At 41.9% G+C, this 22,901-nt stretch overlaps 1 protein-coding gene across 2 annotated transcripts in view; it reads right to left on the bottom strand.

The window, feature by feature from the left end:
- Positions 1-22,901, bottom strand: part of col7a1 (collagen, type VII, alpha 1) — a 77,359-nt gene that overhangs the window by 33,108 nt on the left and 21,350 nt on the right. For both annotated transcript variants that reach the window (XM_015037447.1, XM_015037437.1), the window contains exons 19-74: positions 22,171-22,314; positions 21,924-22,055; positions 21,437-21,583; positions 21,211-21,348; positions 20,975-21,124; positions 20,760-20,896; positions 20,533-20,659; positions 20,294-20,437; positions 18,857-19,026; positions 17,976-18,017; positions 17,862-17,888; positions 17,632-17,676; positions 17,410-17,529; positions 17,261-17,332; positions 17,123-17,158; positions 16,996-17,049; positions 16,801-16,875; positions 16,456-16,569; positions 14,965-14,991; positions 14,811-14,864; positions 14,632-14,703; positions 14,487-14,546; positions 13,938-13,973; positions 13,818-13,862; positions 12,858-12,893; positions 12,727-12,771; positions 12,588-12,623; positions 12,437-12,472; positions 12,315-12,347; positions 12,137-12,208; positions 11,999-12,058; positions 11,842-11,877; positions 11,683-11,763; positions 10,371-10,406; positions 10,210-10,254; positions 10,047-10,118; positions 9,865-9,909; positions 9,744-9,779; positions 9,591-9,632; positions 8,867-8,947; positions 8,673-8,708; positions 8,542-8,577; positions 8,263-8,343; positions 6,752-6,787; positions 6,233-6,304; positions 6,102-6,146; positions 5,723-5,758; positions 4,342-4,377; positions 3,748-3,834; positions 3,607-3,672; positions 3,207-3,242; positions 3,081-3,116; positions 2,942-2,989; positions 2,811-2,846; positions 1,831-1,947; positions 43-252 (exon numbers count right to left, since the gene is read on the bottom strand). In XM_015037447.1, coding sequence (XP_014892933.1) covers positions 43-252; positions 1,831-1,947; positions 2,811-2,846; positions 2,942-2,989; positions 3,081-3,116; positions 3,207-3,242; positions 3,607-3,672; positions 3,748-3,834; positions 4,342-4,377; positions 5,723-5,758; positions 6,102-6,146; positions 6,233-6,304; positions 6,752-6,787; positions 8,263-8,343; positions 8,542-8,577; positions 8,673-8,708; positions 8,867-8,947; positions 9,591-9,632; positions 9,744-9,779; positions 9,865-9,909; positions 10,047-10,118; positions 10,210-10,254; positions 10,371-10,406; positions 11,683-11,763; positions 11,842-11,877; positions 11,999-12,058; positions 12,137-12,208; positions 12,315-12,347; positions 12,437-12,472; positions 12,588-12,623; positions 12,727-12,771; positions 12,858-12,893; positions 13,818-13,862; positions 13,938-13,973; positions 14,487-14,546; positions 14,632-14,703; positions 14,811-14,864; positions 14,965-14,991; positions 16,456-16,569; positions 16,801-16,875; positions 16,996-17,049; positions 17,123-17,158; positions 17,261-17,332; positions 17,410-17,529; positions 17,632-17,676; positions 17,862-17,888; positions 17,976-18,017; positions 18,857-19,026; positions 20,294-20,437; positions 20,533-20,659; positions 20,760-20,896; positions 20,975-21,124; positions 21,211-21,348; positions 21,437-21,583; positions 21,924-22,055; positions 22,171-22,314 — 3,974 coding nt within the window. The remainder of the gene's footprint in view (positions 1-42; positions 253-1,830; positions 1,948-2,810; positions 2,847-2,941; positions 2,990-3,080; positions 3,117-3,206; positions 3,243-3,606; positions 3,673-3,747; positions 3,835-4,341; positions 4,378-5,722; positions 5,759-6,101; positions 6,147-6,232; positions 6,305-6,751; positions 6,788-8,262; positions 8,344-8,541; positions 8,578-8,672; positions 8,709-8,866; positions 8,948-9,590; positions 9,633-9,743; positions 9,780-9,864; positions 9,910-10,046; positions 10,119-10,209; positions 10,255-10,370; positions 10,407-11,682; positions 11,764-11,841; positions 11,878-11,998; positions 12,059-12,136; positions 12,209-12,314; positions 12,348-12,436; positions 12,473-12,587; positions 12,624-12,726; positions 12,772-12,857; positions 12,894-13,817; positions 13,863-13,937; positions 13,974-14,486; positions 14,547-14,631; positions 14,704-14,810; positions 14,865-14,964; positions 14,992-16,455; positions 16,570-16,800; positions 16,876-16,995; positions 17,050-17,122; positions 17,159-17,260; positions 17,333-17,409; positions 17,530-17,631; positions 17,677-17,861; positions 17,889-17,975; positions 18,018-18,856; positions 19,027-20,293; positions 20,438-20,532; positions 20,660-20,759; positions 20,897-20,974; positions 21,125-21,210; positions 21,349-21,436; positions 21,584-21,923; positions 22,056-22,170; positions 22,315-22,901) is intronic.

The raw sequence follows: 22,901 nt of genomic DNA, 5'->3' as shown, positions 1-22,901 counted from the left end.
ATGAAAAAGATCTTCATTTTGGGCACCATTTGTCTTCCTCACCTTTTCTCCTGGCCTCCCAGCCTCTCCGAGTTCCCCTGCTCTCCCTGGAACGCCCGGTATTCCCGGCTTCCCAGGCTCCCCGGCAGGCCCTGCGGGACCCTCTGGTCCTCGTTCTAAAACAGCTCTTCCCGGAGGCCCCGTTTGTCCTATGGGCCCTCGCTCCCCTTGGTCCCCTTTCGGTCCCCTATCTCCTTGAAAACCTCGAGCGCCCTGGAACAGAGGCGGAGTCACAATTTAGGATTCACTCAAGCAAATTGCTCCATTTTGATTTGCTTTAGTTTTTCATTTCGTACTTGTCGTTACTCCTCAGGACATGACACATTGCCAAAAGTTTTGAGGTGTTTGTCTTTACACATGCATGAACTTTAATAACACCCCCATTTTTAGTGGTATTTAAAATAGTAATAGTAATATTTGACCATTCTTCTGTGAGGGTATTTGTGAGGTCAGGCACTGATGTTGGAAAACGTAGCCTAGCTTGTGTGTCTGGCTCTAATTTAACCCAAAGGCTCTCTAAAGTTGAGGTCAGAGGTTATTTCCTCCAAACCAAACCAAACGTCCTCATGGGTCCTGCTTTATGCATCAGTCTTGTAGGAACTCGGAGGGAAATCCCAAAGCAGTTCTCATATTTTGGCAGCACATATTGAAAAGGAGGACACATTGCAGCGAGTCCAGAGTCCAGCGGTGGCCGGTTTCACACTAACGAATAACTTTCACACTAATCAACTCTGAACTAAATGGTTCTGCAATGAGCAGACATTTTTAAACACAGTTTGAGATTTGTGTAGCCATTATTACAGTAAAAGGGAGCTAGCACAACCACCTTGGAACCAAAAACCAACAACATAGATACTGGATTCTAAGCTAATTGTGGTTCCATAAAACACAGTTTGGGATGTGTGCAACCCTTTACTCCACATGTGTGAACAAATTGGATTCACAGTTTTCAAAAGAATATTCCAAAAATCTTGCCCTGTGCCAGAAAATGTCACATCAGGCATTGTTTTGTTCTCGTGAGAAAGATTGTAATGGCCCTTAATCAGATTTTATAATTATTGACCGCTCCCGTGCCCAGTTCTGCAGCCCCTCGTTTCAGTAATGACTCCGGCACTCTACCAGTGGTAGCTCTAATTAACAGAAAGTGACAAACAAAGCAGAGCTTGCAGCTAATCAGGAGATTGCGATTCGCTGACGGCACGCAGCGTGTTTCTTGTCGAGTCAACTCGGGTCAAATCAGAATCCGTCTGATTCCCGTCTGATCCGCTCGCTCTCTGTTGTGCGGATGAAACAAGAGGCTATTTGGCTCCCTTCATTAAATAAAATCATACATTTACATGAAAAACGCCGGCCCTGCCAGCTGTTTGTGTGCAAATCACTTAACTCCTCATTATCTCTGCATGCTCATCGGAGAGTTACAAATAAAAAAAAAAATCTGTGCTTATACAATAGAAACATTAGAAACAGCATTGCAAAGCACTTTTTAGAACACGTGCAAGAAATCAAGGCTTTAAATGGCACCACCGGCAGATAATAAAGGTTATTAAATAGTTGCTGTAATTAAACTTACACTCTCCTCCCTATATAACAGCCTCATAAAAAGAAACTCCCATAAATAAATGATCAACAAGGCAGACATCAAAGATCTTTGTTCAGATGCCTCTCAGGTGTAGCACTCATCTTGGTGTACGCTTGGAAAATTTACCAATCGACCGTCTTAATATTGCACATTAAGTGACAAGGCATCAGACGAAACGCCCGCGTGACGGAGTGAGTCTTAGTCACGCTCACATCTGCTCCAGATGGTCCTCTCAACCCAGGCTCCCCTCTGTCTCCTTTGTCGCCCTTCTCAACAGCAGCAGGCAGCACTGTGTCCTTCCTGTCCACAAGCACCTTCAGATCCGATACCTGCACGCCGGGAAGGAACCAGATAAATGCAGGAGTGTTACAGCGGCAGCAGCGAGTCCCTGTGAAATGCTTCTGACCTCAGGTAAAGGGAGGTCAGAAGAAATTCATGTCCACAGCTTCAGAAATGCATTTGACTCCTCTACATGCCACATTCTGATGCCGGCGCTTCAGAAATGAAAGGCCTCATTATAATTTTAAGAGATGTTGGGGTGTAAGCTCTCAAACATTTCAGAGGTGTTGGGAATATTAGACGAGGGGATCTTTTGGATTTGGCAGCCTTCTTGAAGAGCGGGGGCTAAATAAGAGTTTGAGGTATTAGTAAAAAAAAAAAAAAGAAAAAGAAAGGATGATCCTGTTGCTGCTGTTCCTCAAAAAGTACTTTAATAATCCTGAATTTGTGTTTTGTTACATATTCCTAAAACAGTACTGGTCAGACAGCAGCATGTATATTTTACATACATTAACTAGCATCGTTAATTCTGGCCTTTTGAGGAGGCATTTGAGTCGTTCTTTGGCCAATATGTATTTATATAAAAAAATGAGTTTATTTTGATTTTCTGTAACCTAAAGTCAAAATTCTAGGTTCAGTTATTGACATAGTCTCCACCCAACCCTTAACCCTTGACCTAATACCTTGAACCACACACTTATAAATGTCACAACACAGTTCTGGTAGTATTCTGAACAAATGACAGATAATCCTTTATGGCATAAATTTACTTCCCCCCCCAACTACATGTAGAAAAAAAAACTTTTTTTTTCTGAATTTGCTTACTTTTATCTCTTTGATATAGCTTGAGTTCCTTATCTCTAAAACAACAGTCTCCTAAATGAAACGTAATAAGCAGAGACAGACCACGTACCAGTATCCCGAGGCCGGACAGAGCCCTTTGTACATCCTTTTCAGAGAGCACAGACACCGCATTAATAATAGAAGCATAAATACATAAATACAAACAAAGAAAGGAAATCGTGACATCTCCTGTCATCATACCACTGCTGTCCCAGGTTTACCAGGAGCCCCGTCCTCTCCTGGGTCTCCCTGTGCATAAACAAGGCGTGCAGAGCTCAACACAACAATGACGAAACCTTGATTTTAATCTTTTAGGACATCAGCATCAATTGTGACTTACAGCATCTCCTTTAGGTCCTGCTGGACCTCGCTCACCCTGGAAAAAACAAACAAACAGTGAAGGTCATGAAACCAGACAGAGCATTTATTAATTGACAACAAAAAGGCAAAAGCTGTTGCCTCTTACTCTGGCTCCCACCGCTCCTGGAATCCCAGGCACACCCTGGAAAACAGGGGAATGGAAACGAGAACAAGAAGAAGATGAGTTATTCCACTGAGGCAGGTGTAAATGAAACCCACAGCAAAATGTTGCATCATACAATCAACACACATATGTACACATGACATGTTTTTAAAACTTAATTTTATTTTTAAAAAAAGAAAAGAAATGAGCATAAACTAGTTAGGTCATAACTTTTAGATAAGTTCAGGATGTCACAGCAATGCAGGAGGAAGTATTTTCTGGTTAAGCTGCATGGTTCTCATTGATACAGTTTCTAGTTTACGGACCTAAAAGAACGAAACTGTGATGAAGTTCAGGATGAGAAGTAATTTGCTTTTCAGGAATTTTAAAATCCTGAACTCACCGGCGTTCCTGGAGGCCCCTGTGGACCTGGGATGGGCGCAGCCTCAACACCTTTTACATAAAGAACCTGAAATACATCAGAGATTAGTCAAAAATGCTACTTTCCTGCTACTAATTTTCTAGTTCTCTTCACGAGAATCACCTGCCCGGGTAATCCGACAGGCCCCTGCGGTCCAGAGGGGCCGGAGGGCCCAGCGGGACCACGGTCCCCTTTCTGCCCATCGCGGCCCTGAAAAAAAAAAAAGGAAAACAACTTGTGAACTTAAAACTGTGACTCACTCTACTCCTGGTGACTTCCTACTCGGCTGAACTACAAAATCAAAGCAGGTGGCTGCTGCCACCCCTCCGCTGATGTTCAAGAGATAATTAATATGAATTTGCACATGAAAACAGCAGCGTGACATTTGGCGCCCCTCTGGATTCCTCTCTGAAGTGGCTCCCTCCTTAAAGGCTAAGCTTCATCATTAGAAGATAGTGAATCTATACGGCCGGGTCTAAAGGAGCCCATTGATTCAGTAGAGGGTGAGTGTGTGATGTCGGGGTCAGAGCAAACTACGCCTGAGAAACGAGCCATTAGAGAGAGAAACAGACGAATAAAAAGGAAAGCCGGTGAGCGAAGTGATACAAACAGGAAGCATGAGGGGAAGAGTGGAAAATGTATGCAGAGTGGAACCAAACTTTAAATCATATGCGCAGTGAAAGATAAATAAATGAAAAAAGGTTGAACCAAACTGACATCTCTTCCAGCTGCTCCGGCGTCTCCTTTGTCGCCCTGCAGATTAGAAAGAGCAGAGTCACACCCCTGAGAATCTGAGCGTAAACACAAGCTGCAACAATTAGCAGGCTTTTACATTATCCTCCTGACATATTTATAGGTCTGGAATGTGTTCACATTTTGCCACCTTACATCAACAAACCATAAAGCATTCTAATGGGATTTTCTTCACAGAATAATGGGTAATTGTTACGTGGAAGAACAACAATTTTCTCTTTTCAATTTTCTCTACAAATAAGATTCCGAATGATGTGGCATTTGTATTCAACCCCCCACATTGCCCCCCACATTTTTGTTCCGATCTCAGCCAGTCAGACTGGAAGGAGAGTTTCTGGGAACAGAAATGTTCCAAGTTTTTCCAGAGAATCTTAATGAGATGTGGGTTTGAATCCGAACATTTCCATTGTGACATGTATTTGTTTCGATCTAAACCAGTCCCCACTGTAGCTCTGGCTATGTTTAGAGTTATTCTCTGGCTGGAAAATGAACCATCACACCAGGAAAGCGGCCCACCAACAAAGATACCACCACCATGTTTGACATCTGCAGCTGATGCACTGCAGATGTGCCCAGGTCCGTTCCTCAAGATCATCCTGCAACTTTTAGATGCACACCTCCTCTAACTCGCCTGAATCAAAGGAGTGTGAATGAATGCAACACTGGCAGGCTGACATGCTGATGAGGACATTCAGTAGTGGCTTCTAAAAGCAGTCCAAATGCATTCACATCACGCTTTCAGATTATTATTTTTTTTTATAAATAACTTTGATAAACATGCATAATTTCCAACCCCCTTCGAAATTCTGCAGTATTTTCTGTTTTTTTTTTCAATCAAACAAATCCCAATTTGACACTTTTTTGTGGTTGTAATGTGCTAAAAAGAAAAAAACCTTTGAGCACCTTTATGCACACACTTTAGTCCACTTAGTTTTTATAAATGAGTTTAGTGTTATGATCCATTTAATGTTTAATGTTTATTTAGATGCTCACTGGACCGCGGATGTGCATAGAGTAATCTCAGTCCTCTGTATGTTCTTGTACATATCACAAATTTTAACAACAAAATTGATTTTGAAAAAAAGGTTCAAGGTCTGAATCTCTTTGAAATGCACTCTAAAGCATTTGCTTGTTTTAGTTTAAAAGTGTTGCACAAACATCATCAAACACCTAAAATCAGAACATATTTTTATAGCCGATAGGCTGCTTTGCAATATCATGTTGCTAGTTCAGTCTAAATGTCTTCCACTGAGCTGAGATGGTAAACACTCATATGCATAATCATGCACTCATACATTTTAACCTCCCGGTGTCAGATGATATAAATTCACAAACAGCCACAGACCTTTCTCCCGTCTTCACCTGGCACTCCATCCTCTCCCTGTGTATGTATAAAAAAAAATGCATTACATTCTGAATTATGGCCAGTCTGCTCCTGGGGCTCTCAGCTCTGCTGTTCCAGTTGCTCACTAAAGGCAGTCATTATGCAGCAGACTTTATAATACATATCTGCACAGCTTTTGATCCTCCACAGAGAAATAGATCAGTACATTTAGCCCATTAGTGAGAGAATAACGGAAAGGGGAAAGTATGCACATAATTCATAATATTTTTTACTCTTAATAAACAAAGTCAATATCACATTGCTAACCAAAAGCATCAAATGCATCTCATCTGAGTAAATCAAAAGCTGGTAACAACACATCCAGAATATGAAGAGTTACCATTTTGCCCACAGGACCAGGTTTTCCATCTTCACCTGCTTTACCCTACATCACAAAATGACTCGGTTATGACAGAGTAGTTTAGAGACATAATGTGAAACGAACACGTGAGTAAGACAGTGAGCACTGACGGGTATTCCTGGATTTCCTGGAGGACCAACAGGACCAGGGGCACCTTGCTCTCCTCTTAATCCCGGTAATCCCTACAAGAACAGATCAAATCGGGAAAAAAAATAAAAATATGCACATAGTTTGATCATAGCATACATCAGCAGCTGCAGAGGTACAGTGTGTCCACCCATAAAAGCAGGAGTCGGTTTTATTAAACCGAATGCTTGAAGCAGTTCAGAACCCTCGGAACCATTATTACTGTCAATATTACATAACGGTCTCCTGTGAAACTGGCCTGGCCTGGAGACATGTTTCTCCACTGTTAGCTTATGCAACAAGCCACAGGAGCAGAAGCAGGAATTTCAACATCTACACAGCGCCATCTGCTGTACGAACGCCTCAAGTTCACAGACACTTTGACTCCAGTGCAACAAGCAGGGGAATGTATGCTAACAAAACTATAAGAAGAAAAACAAAATACTTGAATTTCTTTTTTTAGTAATAAGAAATGTAACTTTGAATAGAAAAGGGGAGCTTACGTCTCTTCCAGCGTCGCCTTGCTTCCCAGGATCACCCTGTAGTGGAAACAGATATTAAAATACACCGTATCAAAAATACATATTTTATAATATCTAATATTAAATCAGAATCATTTTTGTTCTGTTTTAGTTTTCTTATGATGAAAAAAAAATTCTATTTTCTATATACCTCAATTAAGTGATTATATATATATATATATATATATATATATATATATATATATATATATATATATATATATATATATATATATATATGTGTGTGTGCTTTATTTCAATTCAGAAGCTTTCACACATTTTCTTAGAACTGGGTAGATTTGCCTCTAAACTGGATGGCTCGGGTCAAACTTTTTGTACTTCCTTCCACCATCTTGTCCCATTTCTCCAAACAAAGCTAGCTTAACTGAGTCAGGTTTATAAAACGACTTGCTCACACACTTTTTCAGGTCTTTTTTGTTTTTTTCTATGGGAAGTAGAAAAGCCCTAATATTTTACAGTGTCCCACTGGAAAACTAATTTGGCAGCATTATTGGGGTCGTTGTCCACAAAAAATGTACTTCCAGGATGATGTCTTGAGATGTTGCGTCAATATTCACTCAAGAGTTTCTCATTGTATCTATTTTGTGAAGTCTACTGCTCCTTCCTGCAGTAAAACGTGCTAATAACACGATGCTGCCACATGGGATCATAGTGTTCTCAGACCTACCATCTTCATTTATCATCATCTAAATTAAACAACGCTCATGATGACCAACTCCTAACCACCGGACATGTCTTGGCGTTTGTCCTTGTGTGCATTCGCATATCATACTGTAGCTTTTTAGTTTTCTTTTTGAATAATGTCTTCTGCTTCACTGATTGGCCTTTCAGTCCAGAACAGGACTCACTGTGATGCATTCTTACTGGCTTCAGCCAGCAGCTGTACAAAGTCTCCTGCTTTTATTGTAGGAGTCAGTTAGCAAATGCCAGACAAAAACACACTTTGGATCTGAAAGGAAAGATTAGTAAATATTAAAATTATGTTTATACTTAAGTGTGCATCTGCTCACAGGATGAACCAGACTTTAGCCGCTCTACCGCTCTTGGTTGATTTGGTTGGTTGCTACATCACACGAGGAAGCGGCTGTGTTTAAGGTGTCGCCTTAAAATACATCCATTCAACTCAAATGCTGTTGATTTACCCATGGCAATTTTACACAGCCATGACATAAGTCTACCGGGCTTTTGAGATTTTCTTAAAAGAAAACTAATGTCACATAAACCTCTGCCTTTGAAGAAAGCAATAAAATATTCTCTAAAGAGATTTCTAAGATTATTTTTGGCTTTTAGCAAAGAGTACGTTTCATGCCAACCCTAGACAGGAAAGGTTTAGTCTGCTTTAATGTCACACAGTAAGAAATGCAGTGCATTTGTGATACACTGCATGGGAATACCTGCTTTCACCTGTAATACAGCAACTTTCATTGCAATGATTTTTAGAGTTTGGTCAAATATGTGAGGAACTGGGTTACCCTTGATCCGGGTGGTCCCGGAGAGCCTGGTTTACCATCCAGACCAGGACGCCCATCTAAGCCAGACGCTCCTCTGTCTCCCTGTCACAAGAAGAGAAACAGTCAGAAGCACTAAGCAGTGTTTTCTGTAGTGGTACATAAAGAAAGAAATAACAAGGCGTTATGATTTGCTGCTGAGTCAAGACTCAGACAAAAACCTCAAGACTCAGATAAAAAGTGAATAATTGTTGGATTCAGTCTTGATTAAGCCAAACTTCGTCACACTTATCGATTGCAAACCTTCTCTCCGGGCGATCCTCTTTCTCCTGTGTCACCCTGCAAACATTCGTAGGGAAATTCATTTCATTATATTTGAAAATGAGACGAACATTTCTACCAGTTATGATGACTGAAGCATGGAACAAACTCACTTTTATCCCTGCCGGCCCCCTCGGTCCCTCAGGACCCTTCATGGACAGATGGACAGAAGAAGAAGAAGAAGTCACGGTCAATGATCAGTCATGCACAGCAAATCCACACAGAAAGGAGTGGATGTGCATGCGGGTGCATTTAGAGCAGAGTGGAAAATCAGCAGCCATTAGAGCATTTAAAACACCAAACTCACTCGCAGGCCTGGAGCTCCAGGAGTCCCCGCTTCCCCTTTCTGACCTTTGCCGCCGTGCTCTCCGGGGTCACCGGCGTCACCCTGGGGTCACGATAATGTAAGACCTCTAGTGAGTGCTACTGCTGTTTTCAAAACAAAGTGACTTGTAATAGTTGAAGTCACAAATGTGAATGCGGTTAGTTGAGATTTTATATGACAGGCCAGCATACGCAGTGCATGATTATGAAGTGCAGGGAACACACAACGCTCGGTTTTCAAAATGTTTTATGAGTAAAAATCTCTAAAGTGTGGCAGGCAGTTACGCTCAGCTCCCAGAAGAATAATGCTCTCCTTGCCAAACCTGTTAGTTTTGATGGACTCGGTAGGTTTGCAGTTGTGCCGTACCGTTTTTGAGACTTTTGGTCGCAATGGATTTTATTTAGTGGTACCAAAGTAAAGGGAACTGACAGAAATGCAGACCACACTTGGGGTTTTTTTTGTTTTATTAAATGCATCTATTAGTATATTTCCTTCAATTTCACAATATTCCTCTACTTTATGTTGATCCATCACATAAAAAGACATTGACATTTCTTGCTGTGACTTTCATGTTGTGAGGTACGAGTACATTTGCAAAGCTCCGGGTCGAAACCTGCAATTTCAAAGTAAAATGTTCCTGCATTTTTTTATTTTTATTTTTATTTTTTTATGCACTGAAACCAGAACACACAGTACGAGCACAGACCTTCTCCCCTCGCTCTCCTCTCAGCTGACCCTGGATGTCAGCCTGTTGACAGACAAGCATGAGGTATCGCGTTAAGCTCGGCTTTTTCAACGCATCGGCATTTTTGTCCAAACAGAAAAAAAAGAAAAAAAAAACGCTAAGTGAGAAACTCACCACTTTCCCCGGTGGTCCTGCAGGCCCTTGAGGTCCCTTAAAGAGAAGAAAGCGTGTGAATCTGCTGAGTTCACATCTGAAGGTACACGAGTCGATTTCAATATGAAAGGAGACGGCATACCAGCTCTCCTTTCTCTCCTCTCGGGCCAGCGGGTCCAGGGCTGCCCTGTAATCGAACCCAGATCGATAAAGGCAATGAGCAGACGACCTTCCTGGCGGTATGCTCTCTTACGTGCTCTCCGGAATAGCACAAGAGCGCATCGAAAAGCTGTCTGTGCGATTAAACATAAAAGAGTCTCTCACATTTCTCCCCTGCTCTCCCGGATCTCCCAGGTCTCCTTTCTCTCCTGGCCGCCCCGCCTGACCCGGCAGTCCCTGAACGAGCATTCAGTAACGATGTCTGTTACCTGGACTCGATGTGAGGTGGCAGCTAATGTGGCAAATTAACCAGAAGAAAATCTCCTACCCGCAAACCTCTTTCTCCTGGTTTTCCTGGAAGTCCAGATTCTCCCTGCAGGAGAAAACGGATGAAATTATCATGATCACATTTGGCTCCTAATCATCAAGTCAGAATGATGATTAAAGTTCATGTTAAATGACACATTAAACGGAACCAGAGCCACTTACGGGTGTGCCTTCGTCACCTTTGTCACCTTTTTCTCCCTAGAATTTGGAAATAGTAAAATAAAATGATAAAGAAGTGGCAGGTAACATACAATGAGAGTTTTACACCAAAAAAGAGGCTTTTTTTTTCTTTACCTCTAAACTGCCATCATTAGAAAGGGATGCATGTTAGAAACAAGAGGGAAGAGCTTAGCATCACAGCGAATATGCTGCGAAATGTATCTACTATGAAGGAATAAGACAAAGTGTCACAGAACTAATAGTAAAAGAATAACAGCAAAAATCAGTGAATCGAATAAAGTGGCGGATGCAGCGCTTAACAAAAACCACCCCAAAAAAGACAGAGTTAGCAAAAAAATATGAAATCAAAACCAACTGAGACTGAAACATTAAAATATGTGATATTTATAGCCAACTCTTTTTTTTTTTTTGGCTGTTTTTGATTAAATAAAATGAGTAGACAGTGAAAAAAACAGTGGGTGAGTAAAATATGTCTGGTAGAGCTCACACAAACACTAAAACAGCTTTTTAGTTCTGAAAGATTAGCCTGCCTGGACCGCTGGACAGATTATTTTCATTATTAATTGTAAAAAAATTATTCCCAGCATGCTCAAGCTGATATAAACTCACATGTAATTTCAATCAACAGAGAAGTGACTGAAGTCAAAGGTCATCTGAAAAACAACGGTTACACTAATATGTATGCAACAGTCATTGTATCTGAATGGCTGATCTGCGGCTCCATTAGAGCGGCTTGCAGTCTCATACAAGAGACTAGAATGACGGGAAATTAAGACAAATGCGTCTTCTAGGGCAAAAGCCTCAGGCATAAATCTACAACCTCACTTAAAAAAACAAAAACAAAAAAAAATGCTCCACAGCAGTAGCAGGGCGGATGCTCTCCACTCTGGATTTTTTGGACGTCAGGTCCTTTCAGTGGCAGATTGGGGATGTTTATATTCGCTCTTCAGCAGGTGAGCGACATCGTTTTGTCAGCAATAAATCTGATGTTCTGCAGCGCATCAAATTCACAGTTTAAAAGCAGCACTTTTAAACTGTGAATTTTAAAATATCTATATACTTATCAAGTCTGTTATTAAGAAACATTTTTGGAGAGACTTTATGGATTTGAACACATCTACAAACCTCATTACTGCATGGGAAACATTGCTATTTTTTACTCTTTTGTTTAATTATTACACAAACTCTTGAGGCCAGCAGCACCGTTCGTCCTCCATATCTGACTGTTTTTAAATGTTGTCTGAAGCTCTTCTTATTTTGCTTTTAAAGATTGAATTTTTCCTTCGATTCGGACCTGTTTTCCAGGCAAGCCGGGTTTTCCTGGGATTCCTGGACGTCCGTTCTCTCCCCTCTCGCCTGCTTCTCCTGGGTCTCCCTAAATAACAGTGAAAAAGGTCAACTTAGCAATTAAGCTGCTGAAAATTTGAAGAAAAAGCCAATAAGGGCCACAGACCTTGGCTCCTGGTCGTCCATTAAGACCTGCAAGTCCCTGAGGAAAGACCACATGTTTAATCCACACCAAACTGGAGGAGTTTTAGTGGACACGGCTCAAAAGATTGTTTCACAAATAAGGCGTGCCCTTTGTGAGGACTAAATTATAATAAACCTACTCGCTCTCCTGGCTCTCCTTTAGGTCCAAGAACACCAGACCCTCCAGTACCTGGAGAACCCTGATGGAGCAACAGAGAGTCATGTTGATTTGATAAACGTGATTTCTCCAACATGTGATTCCTCGTGTGGACGCTCACTTTCTCTCCTCTTTGCCCCGGTTCACCTTTCTCCCCTCTCAGGCCTTCAGATCCAGGCAGACCTCTTTCACCCTTTGGAAAAAAATCAAGCAAAGAACCAAGAACATAAAATGTCTGTTTGAGCTGATAATAGTTTTTTTTTTTTTTTTTTTTTATTCAGACACGTTTTATCTCTAACCTGTTCTCCTTTCTTCCCTGGTAAACCTGCCGTCTGAATGATTAAAAAGAGAGCAGAGTGTCTCCATTTCACTGTCAGAGACCTTCAGTCAATACTTGCAGGTATCAGATCTAAACACTCACACTCCTGCCCGGCTCCCCTCGTGCTCCTTCATTCCCCTGGAAACAGACATCGTGTCTTGAAAGTCCATCCAATCAGATTATGAAAGATGCGACACGCAGATGTGACCTGCAGCTTCATGCATCGCTGATCCTAATAGACTCTCAGTCTCACCTTTTCTCCTGCTGGTCCACTTGGGCCTGGTAAACCCTTTGGTTAAATTAAAACAATAAGTTTAGACGCTCCATATACATAAGGAGCACCAAAAAGGAAAGCATGCAGACGAGGAATGAAATATTTAAGCAATGCTCACTCTCAGGCCTGGTGATCCTGGGATGCCTGCCTTCCCTGGGTCTCCCTAAGAAGACAGCATTATGTTGAAAACGTTGCAAACTTCCTTTAAATCAATAAAGGTCAACGGTCAACAACTTCAGCTCTACTCACTTTCTCTCCGGTCTCCCCAGCAGGCCCTCGCTCCCCCTATGAAGATGCAAAAGTTCAAAAATATCTGAGGTTACTGACAAAAATGAAAACGGAAATAGAAATAGAGAAGAGAAGGGGACAGAAATGAAATTAAATATCCCTTATTTAATTTCAGGTGTACAAAATCAGTAATGAATGTAAATGAAGTAGAAAGACATAAAATTAGCAATAAAACAAAAAAAAAAAAATACAATAATAGACTGAACAATAAGGGGAAATTTATATAAAACATGTACACCTATGAGAAATAATTTAGTTCAACTGAATAAGATGATTTTAAGAAGTGCACAAACTTTGCTTAACGTTACTGCAAACTTAACACACAATTGACAAGAAAATAAAAAACTGTGCAAAAAAAAACATGAGGGATGTAAACAACTGGTTGGGTTTGTTGGAAGCAGTGATGGTTATAAAATCTTATAGCTGCTGAGAGGAAGGATCTGCAATCATGCGACTTTGTGCACCTGAGACGCAGTGGTCTCTCAGAGATCTCCAGTTCTGCAGCCGCTTCATGCTTGAGGTGGGAGACATTGTCCAACTAGAGGACATCCTGGGACAGAGCTGGTCTCAGAGCTGGTCTTTCTGATGAGTTTCTCTAACTTTTTCCTCTCAGCTATAGACAAACTGCTGCTCCAACAAACTGTCTGCTGTCAACTTTCTGACCCAAACTGTCCCTCTAAGATAAAAGCAAATCCCTTGGGAGATTCAGAAACAATCAACGAAGCACCAAGGCTTTGCTGTCCAAGTCCTACTGGAACATCAGAGTCCACAGAGAAGCGAGAACATCATCAATTTGTTCTGCTTAAGCTGTCGCCAAGATGCAATCAACTGTCAATTTCAGGAGAAGTTGAAGATTTTAAGCATTCACAGTACCATACATGCCGGTGTGGACATGTCCGCAGGGACTAACATATGACTCACCCTGTCTCCTCGTGTCCCAGGCTCGCCCGGCTGTCCTCGGTCTCCCTGGTGGGACAGAGGTCGGTCGTTCCTCTTCCATCTTGTTACAGAAATATTTTGTTTTAATCGCATGCGTCTTACCTTGCTGCCGATCTCACCTGCAGGCCCGCGGGGACCCTGGAAATTATCGGAAATATGCATAAGCTAAAAATGTTGCGCCGTGGTGTTTTTCATCCAGGGCACAGGGTTGTTCAGGCGAAGCACATTCAAACTAATTCTAAAAGATTGCATGGTTGAACATCATGCATTATCTTCAGGTGTACAAAAAACCAAAACAAAACAAAAAAGACACTCATCTGGACAAAAACAAAATCACATGCCATAATTATTTTTTAGAACTGCTAAAAAAAATAATTATGGATACTTCATCAATTACCAGAGCAATTGATTAAGTATCCACTGCTGTATTTTAACAGCATTTTGTGAAATTTCTGCAAAGTCTGTTGCCATTTATCCTACAGGTGGAGCCACTGGTTAGTGAATCAGGATTATATTGCACCGAATCCACGTGAGGAAAACATTGGTAATACACTTTGCACCGTACATCTAATTCAAAGTTAAGCTATGCTTCTTTGAGGCAGCCATTTAAATCTCACCGGCCAATCAGAAATCTTTTTCAATCAGACTCACCCTATCCCCGGTCTCTCCTTGCTTTCCTGGAGGTCCAGGTAGACCGGCACCGTCTTCGCCCTGATGACCACAGATGACCCGTTCTCATTAAAACAATCGCTCTGCTCTGTTCACAGTTAGATCACCAAATCAAGCCTGCAGATACCTTTTCTCCTCTGCTGCCCTGAGGCCCTGCCGGCCCCCTCGGGCCCGGGCCGCCAGGCGTTCCCGGGATGCCCTGAGGATGTCAAAGCAATTAGAAAATGCAAAGTACACGAGATGCGCACAGAGCTTCACCTGCAAAACTAACGTGTCAGCACATTACGAGTGACTGACGATGCTTACGGGGGAGCCCTTTTCACCCTTCACGGCCACACCGCTACCCACTCCCGGAGGTCCCTGTCAGCAAAGAGAGATAAGAGCCGAGGATCTTTTACGCTCTTTGGCTCCTCGGGAAATGTCTGCACTCAGAGAACATGTTCAATATGGCATGACTCACCCTCTCTCCTTGGCTGCCCTTATCTCCCTGAGGGAGATAAAATGAAACAAAGTCAGAAATATTTGAGAAAAAAAAGCTTAGTAAGCAAAGACAAAAAAAAAAAGAAACTGTACAATTACTGTGTAACAGATAAGAGAGGATCATTTTTAAACCAGCAAAATAGAGATATTATTTTGCTAAAATAAACTCTCCTGTTTCACTAACCAATTAAACATAAATGGGATATGTGGGGTATTACTTTTTTAGAAAAAATAAACTAGTGGGAAAAAAGGAATGATTTTTCAATGATAAATGCATTGAATTGTATTTACACAGTTTCCTGTGTAGTGAAGCAAAAATATTACTTGGGTCTAAATTTAAAGAACGTAATAAAACCTTGTGAAAATCAGGATCAAATCCTGTCAAACTTTGTGATGTACACTGAGACCGAGCACAATGAATAGCAGAGTTCTGTTGTATCTGGAAACGTACTTTGCTTTATTCATCTGGTTTTTTTGTTGTTGTTTTTTTTTACCTAATAATCAACTGATAAACAGAAAACTGATAATCAAAGCTCCATGAGTGGATATGATAATTATTTGATGAATTCGTTAGAAAGTAGAACAAGCCATCATTTAAGCTTTCAGTTTTCAGTGAGAAGAAGAGGAATTAATCTTCATCGGTGTAGACAGAGAGTCTGCAAGCAAAGCCCAGCGTGAGATTACTAATGATCATTGCTGCAATAATTAAGCAGCAATTATTTTATCCTGCATCAGAGAGATCTAGCTGGTATAAATGGCATCTTCTACTTCTAATCTGGCAGCATTGTTCGACAGGAGCAACAAAAAAATCAACGTCTGTGGCAGCCTGGCTCCTGTTGTGATAAAATAATGCACGCTGCATTGTGAAAAGCATAATAAGGTGCTGCAGGAATCCTATGGACTGGAGTGTACTCAATGCATGGACTCAATCATATCCGTTACATAAAAGTGGCAACAGCCAATGATTCCGATCTACACGTAACTAAGAGTAAAATATATCCCAAGATCATATTATTAGTATATTTATTATTCATTTTACTGGCAAGAAAAGAAAAAAAAAATGTTTGCATGTAACTCAGTGCTACCACCATGTGAGTTATTCTGAACACAGCAGCTCTGCTTTACTAACAATAATCTAACTCAAAGAGGACTAAAGAACCAACGTGTGGCTCTCCGATTTGTTATTTTTCAGTCATGTTAATTACCAAGCAGGACCTTGAAAATGTATTAGTACCCTTTCAGCTTCATCTACATTTTGACATGTGGCAGTGACAGATTTCAGTCTATTCCATTGGGATTTTATGTGACAGGTCAAAGTAAAGAACTTAGTGGTTGTTGTGGCACAAAAGGAGAATGAAACATCATTTAGGGAATCTGAAAAGTGTGGCAGGCATTTGTATTCATTCCCCTTTTGCCCTGGTAAATCAATTATAATTAATCAATTTGCAGAGAAGCTGTGGAAGAGCCAAACCTTAATGGAAAGTCCCGGCGTTCCTGGGATTCCTGGGCGACCGTCCTGACCTGATCGGCCTGGAACTCCGGGGTCTCCCTTGGCTCCGTCGCCACCTGGCCGACCCGGATTACCCTTCACATGAGATCCAGAAAATTACTGGGTTCCCCTAAAGAGATCTGTGACACCTTCAGGAGTCTTTCTCCACCCCTCCATAGAAATCAGACATGATGTTATCAATAAAAGATTAATGTTTTAAATGTGGAACTTTTCATTTACTACACAAAATACAGTAAAAAATGTGAATTTTGTGGGGGGGGGGGGTTTCCATTTTTATCTCAATTTCGCAACTCTATAGGTTCTTACTGGTATTCCTGGGACGCCCGGCTCTCCCTTCCTCCCTGGAAGACCCCCACCAGGCACAGAGGAACCCGGCTCACCCTGAAACATCACCAAACCATAGAACGTATAAAACACCTCACGCATCACTTTGGTCTCGGCTTTCGTTTGTACCGAAGGAACGTTTTTCTTTGTGAAATTTGAAATAAGGTTTGAGCTCACCCTTTCCCCTTTATCACCCTTTGACCCCGGCGTGCCTTGTCCTCCTGGTTCACCCTAAAACAGGACAACAATACAGGGCTGAGTTTTGACATACACCTGGTAGCTCGAGGGTCAGTGTGTTACTCACTGGGCTTCCTCTGACCCCGGGGAGACCTTGGGAGCCCTAAGGGTCGACAAAAAGTTGTTTTTATTGTTAAACTAAAACCAACAACAACAACAACAACAACAAAAATATCAATCAATGGGTTCCAGTAGCTCTACTCACCGGAACACCTGCATTTCCAGGAGCTCCTGGTCTTCCTGGAAATCCTGGATTTCCATCCACTCCCGGAAAGCCCTAAAAGATGAAAATATATAAATGTTTCTTTGACAGTTTTCTTTTGATCATGTTGGCATGAACTCAGCTGCACTCACCCTCTCCCCCTTCTCCCCTTTTATCCGCTGAGAAGGGTCAATAGGGCTCGTTTGTCCTGGTGTTCCTGGACGTCCTTCAGGACCTCTCGGACCTTCCCTCCCAGGCAAACCATCACGGCCCTGCATCGTGACATTAGGGGACACACAGCATGTTAGCTTAAAATATAACACTGTACGTTATTCCACAACGGATTGTCAAAATGGCTGATCTGTCTGACTCACAGGCTCGCCCTTGCGTCCATCTGCACCATCTCTGCCTCTTGCACCCTGTGGCACAAAGCAGAAAGAGGCACCTTAACATTTACTGATGATTATTTTTTTGCAGACACAAAAAGTCGCAAACGACACTCAAAAACTGGCTAAAACCTAATAAATGTCATTTCATTAATAGCACAACTTTCTAATTTCTGTTTGAAAGATGTTAAAAGGAGAAAGAAACTGTAAATGTTTACCGTCTCGCCACGATCTCCCTTCTCACCCTAAAAGGCATAAATGAATAAAATCCATAATAAGGAAAAAGGCATCAGTAAGTTTCATTTATCCTGGATGGCGTAAAACCGACTTACCCGAGGACACTGTACGGTACACTGCTCTTTACCTGGAGTGACCTGAACAAATCAAAGGAAACCTTTAGGTGGAATGAAATATTCATCAAATGATCCACTGACTTTCATTTAACTGAGATCAGGTTGAATCAGGACCAGATTTAAATCCAGACATCTCTCTCTACCCAATGTAGCTCTCAGGCTCATTGTTGGACACTGAAAGGTGCCAATATGCTCCTCTTGCTGCTCACTTTATGAGTTAAATCAAGCTAGAACAAGTTTGGCACTGATGGCACCGATTCAGCAAGGTATCAGAAACATTCCTCTAAAATTTGAGGAAAATGATAAAAGATCCATGGTGGCCAATAAACTCGCTGCCATTTTTCAAGAAACTAGTTTGAAATGTTTTAAGCTTTATGACCTGGTGCGTTACATGCAGCCATAAGAAGATATGTATACCATGGTGATAAAGGGATGGACATGGTCAGCAACAATACTCAGGTGGGCTAAACAATGCTCAATTTGAAACTAAGTGACACTAAGTGAGTTTAGAAATATTTCTCATGCTGTTTCTCCACCTCCAGTGGTCCGGCGGGAGCTACTAGCTACTACTGTCTCCATCAAGATAAGTCCAGTCACACAGAGGAAATTTAACCCTCCTGTATTCAGGATTAAAAGTGGTGATCTGTTTCTCAAAATATTAAGAGAGGACTATAGAGGGTTCAGTTTTATTATTATTATTTTTTTTAAAACACGACAGTCAAGAGAATCACTTGCATTACCACAGACAAAGCCCCTATCCATCGATCTGTCTCCACCATTACTCGCTAACAAATTCCAAAGAGAATTTCAAGCTTTTTTTTTTTCCAAAACCAACGTGGCCTGCGAATCAACAGACTCACCTCTGGGATTCTGGCAATTCCACAAAGCAAGTCGGCCAGATCAGGGTGCAGAGTGTTGAGTCGTTCTGCGTTACCGGCGTACAGGATGTTCTGTGGGCTTCGGTCCGTCACAGCCCGCCGCAGCTCCTCCGTGTCGGCTTGGCCTATTCCCACAGCTAGCACGGTCACACCTTGCATGCAAACACATATGTGAAGATTCATGTCAAGTGAAGCATTTCTGCAACATAGATAAGAGAGGAGCAGATATTTTTCACACTGAGATTTTTTTTATTTATTTTTTTATTTTTTTTACATCTCAGGGAAATTTGTGAAAAATCAGCTTCCCTGTTTATTACACATTATGTAGCCTGAAAGATCACGCAGCGCCCACATGTCACAGAAACATGATGACACATTTCGGAGAGTTATTTTAGGCAACCTAAAATAAAGAATCCACAAAGTAGCTCTAAAAGACCACGGACCTGGATTATTTGGAAGTCAAAAAGAAAATAAAAATGTATGTCACTGAAATCAGAAAAAAAAGATAAATAATTTCTACAGTGTCTCTCAGATCTAGTCTCTTTTTACCACAAACTTCAATGTTTTTTATTGGTAATTTATCTTCCAGAACAACCCAAGTGTCGCATGACTATTAAGTGGAAGAAAAATGATACGTGGGTTTGTTTTCAGACCACTTGAGATGTTTATTACTTTCGTTTTTATGGAACAGCTTAAGCCTAGATTTGTTTCACTGGAGTTTAAATGTGAGTATCTGATTAAATGTGGGTGAATACAAGTGCATGCCACACATTTCAGATTTGTATTTGTAAAAAGGATTGTTGGTATTTTTTCCATCAATTTGCATTACTTTGTTACAAAATCCCAAAAAAAAACACACACAGAGGTTTAAAATATTCAAAAGTTTAAGGGGCATGGATACTTTAGAAAGACTGATTCTCTGAAAGACTTTTTTTATAATGAAGTTTGTTATATTCTGGAACAATCCTCCAGAAAACTGAAAAACAGCCGAAACACTGAGTGCCTTTAAATCTAGACTCAAAAACCGTGAGTGGAATTGGTTTTGAAACATAATCAATGAAACGTTATTCAACAATCTGATGTCTAACAACGGCAAAATGTAACGCTTCAATTGTTGACCGTTTCTATGATTTTGTATTTGTGTGCTTTTACGATGTAAAGCACTTTGAAATGCCTTGTTGCTGAAAGGTGCCATGCAAATAAATTTGATTTGATTTGATATTTATAACTCTGACTTTTTATATTTAAAGGTTTGCATAACGTTTGTTTTAATTCTTATGGATTATGAAGGACACAACTGAAAAAATGGATTTGATTCAGGAAAGGGATTAAATTATCCAAATGCTTAGCAGTGATTTCATCTAACCAGAGTGATGTCGGCGTCACACATCACATGTTCACGGTTTCAGTCGCTCACACCTGCATCTCTCAGACCGCTGGCTGCGAGGGTCAGGTTGTCCACAGACTTTCTGTCAGCAATGATCACGACCACCCCGGGCACCCTGGGTCTCCGTCCAGCTGAGGGGGTCAGCAGGTACTGTCGAGTGAACGTCACCGCCTCACCTGAAGAGTAACACAGTTAATGTCGCCACTGCACACCGCCACACAATATCAGCTGCTTAAAACAGATGATTCTTTAAAAAAAAAAAAAAACAGACCAATGTTATTCCCTGGGCTTTCATCAAAGGGTGTAGACTGGATCTCTTGGAGCAGCGTGTCGAATCTTGAATGACGATTGAGCAGGAACCAGATTTTGGGTCTAAAGCTGTACACGACCACCCCAACCTACAAAAAACCAGATTATTGTCAAATTTAAAAAAAATAAATAAATAAAGTCTATCAGCATTTTAACCTACTTTTCTTCTCTTTTGAGAGTGAAATGTACCTGCGAGTCTTGGGGCCCAATAGCTGCGAGCGACCCTGCTGCACTGGTGACAATGTCCCGCAGAGGTCTCACCAGGTCAGACCGATCGGTGGACGCAGGCACAAGAAACACCAAGTCAAGGCGTCCACCCAGACACACTGCAGAGGAAACGGTTCGCAACAATGGCCAAATGTCTCCTGCTTTTGAGGCTTTTTAACGTGATGACGGTGCATTACCGGTGCGTTCATCTACAAAAGTCTCAGGTGAAACTCCGCCTGCGAAGGTGGGCTGGATGGTGAATCTGTACCGGCGGCCCAAACGCAGCCCGGTCACCAGGTACGAGCTGGACGACGGAGGCAGCGTGACGGACAGGCCCCGGCCGACATCTGACGAATATTTATATTTAAAATGACGAAACGGTTATTGACAGAGTTCGGCTGTACAATTTAAATCGTGACTTCCTTTTCTTTACCTGTCTCCTCTTTCCAGCGAAGAATATATCCTGTGGCGCCCTTAAGGAGAGCCCAGCTCAGCCGCACAGAATCCGCGTTAGCCTCGGTCGCTCGTATAGTTGTGGTTGGTAGTGTGGGGGGTGGGGTGACATAACCAGCTGTGCAAATGGAGAACACACAAGATCACAACCCAACCCCGACATGTTTCACCGTACGACGTATCCGACAGTAAAATGCTGGGCTCACGTGTGGTGATTCTGACGGAAACGGGCGACCCTTCCCTGTTTTCAACTAAAGCGATGACCTGAACCTCGTACTGAACTCCAGGATCGAGCTGGTCCAGATCCATGGAACTCACATCCCGGCCCACCAGCTGGCTCCGCTCTTCCCCACCTACAGCAGCAGAAAGAAGACCTTCTTTGCATGACAGTCAGATTTTTATTCGCATTTCCATGAATTGGAATTGGTTTCATTAAGAAGGGTGTACTAGAAATCACACCAACATGGATGCAATGAGCTGTGGGAATCTAAAGTTGAAGACAAAAGTATTGAAACAGTTTGGTTGAAGTGTTTAAGTTAAACACGGATAGGTCGTCGGTCTGAGCTGAGATCGAACAAGGATCTTATTGCAGAAAGAGGCAGAAAGATCTCTGACTTCTGCAGCAGATCAGCGAGGCAGACGGGAACATAGCAGCACAACAGAAAACACACGGATAAACACAAACTAGCTCACCGTCGACTCTCCTCCAAATGATGCGATAAGCTGTTGCTCCCTGCACACCAACCCAGGAGACCCGCACCGCTTCCCCTCGGGCTTCCTGGACTTTAAGCGACGTCACAGTTCCCACAACCGACTGATCGGATTCTGTCAGGACAGAAACATTTCAAACTTTGTTCCCTTTCCCCCCCTCCTCCCACACTTTCAGCAGGGGCATTGCTAAAAACAGCAACAGTAGCTAAGAAGAAAACAAACGAGATACCTGTTCTAACGCTGAGGACAGCTGGACTTCCTTCTCGAGCGCCAACGAGGGCAGAAACCTGCACAGTGTAAGCCGAGTTAGGCCGAAGGCCATCTATGGTGTAGGAGGAGACATCAGCAGCTACGGTTTGTGTTGTTTCAGTTCCTGCATGGAGATACAGAAAGTGTCAACATTAACCTTCTCAATACTTTTTTTTTTATGTGTGATACATTTGTCCCAATCCCCCTTTACTCTGATACCCTTAAGTCAAATCCAGGGCAGCAAATTGCTTTTCAAATGTCCCCTAATCAGTAAACAGAGTCAACATGTGTCCAATTCAACCTCAGTATAACAATAGCTGTTCAGTAAAGGGATCAGAAGTCTGTTGGAAAACATTAGATAACAAACGGCATCATGAAGACCAAGGAACACAGCAGACAGGTCAAGGAGAAAGTTATGGGGAAATCTAATAATAGTATCTAGTACCTATCTAATATAATATCTCCCTTTGTGCGGAATAGCAGGGTTTCCTTTCTGCCACACACCTGAATTGAATATTTGGGGGAATTAACAGGCTTCTGCAGTACTTGATGGTCATGCAATCATTTGCATCAGCTGTTCTGGAATAGAGGCACATCTAAAACATGCAGAGCAGGGGGGGGGGGGCGCTGAGGGCTGGAATTGAGAAGCACTGGCCTACATATAAAACCCTATGGGGGGCTGGAAAATAGCACGGCACGGCACCTGAAACA

Source organism: Poecilia latipinna, unplaced genomic scaffold (assembly GCF_001443285.1).
Source record: "Poecilia latipinna isolate Pla-1442-1.1 unplaced genomic scaffold, P_latipinna-1.0 Scaffold24, whole genome shotgun sequence".
NCBI classification, from domain to species: domain Eukaryota; kingdom Metazoa; phylum Chordata; class Actinopteri; order Cyprinodontiformes; family Poeciliidae; genus Poecilia; species Poecilia latipinna.
This window is presented reverse-complemented; position numbering and strand designations above follow the sequence as displayed.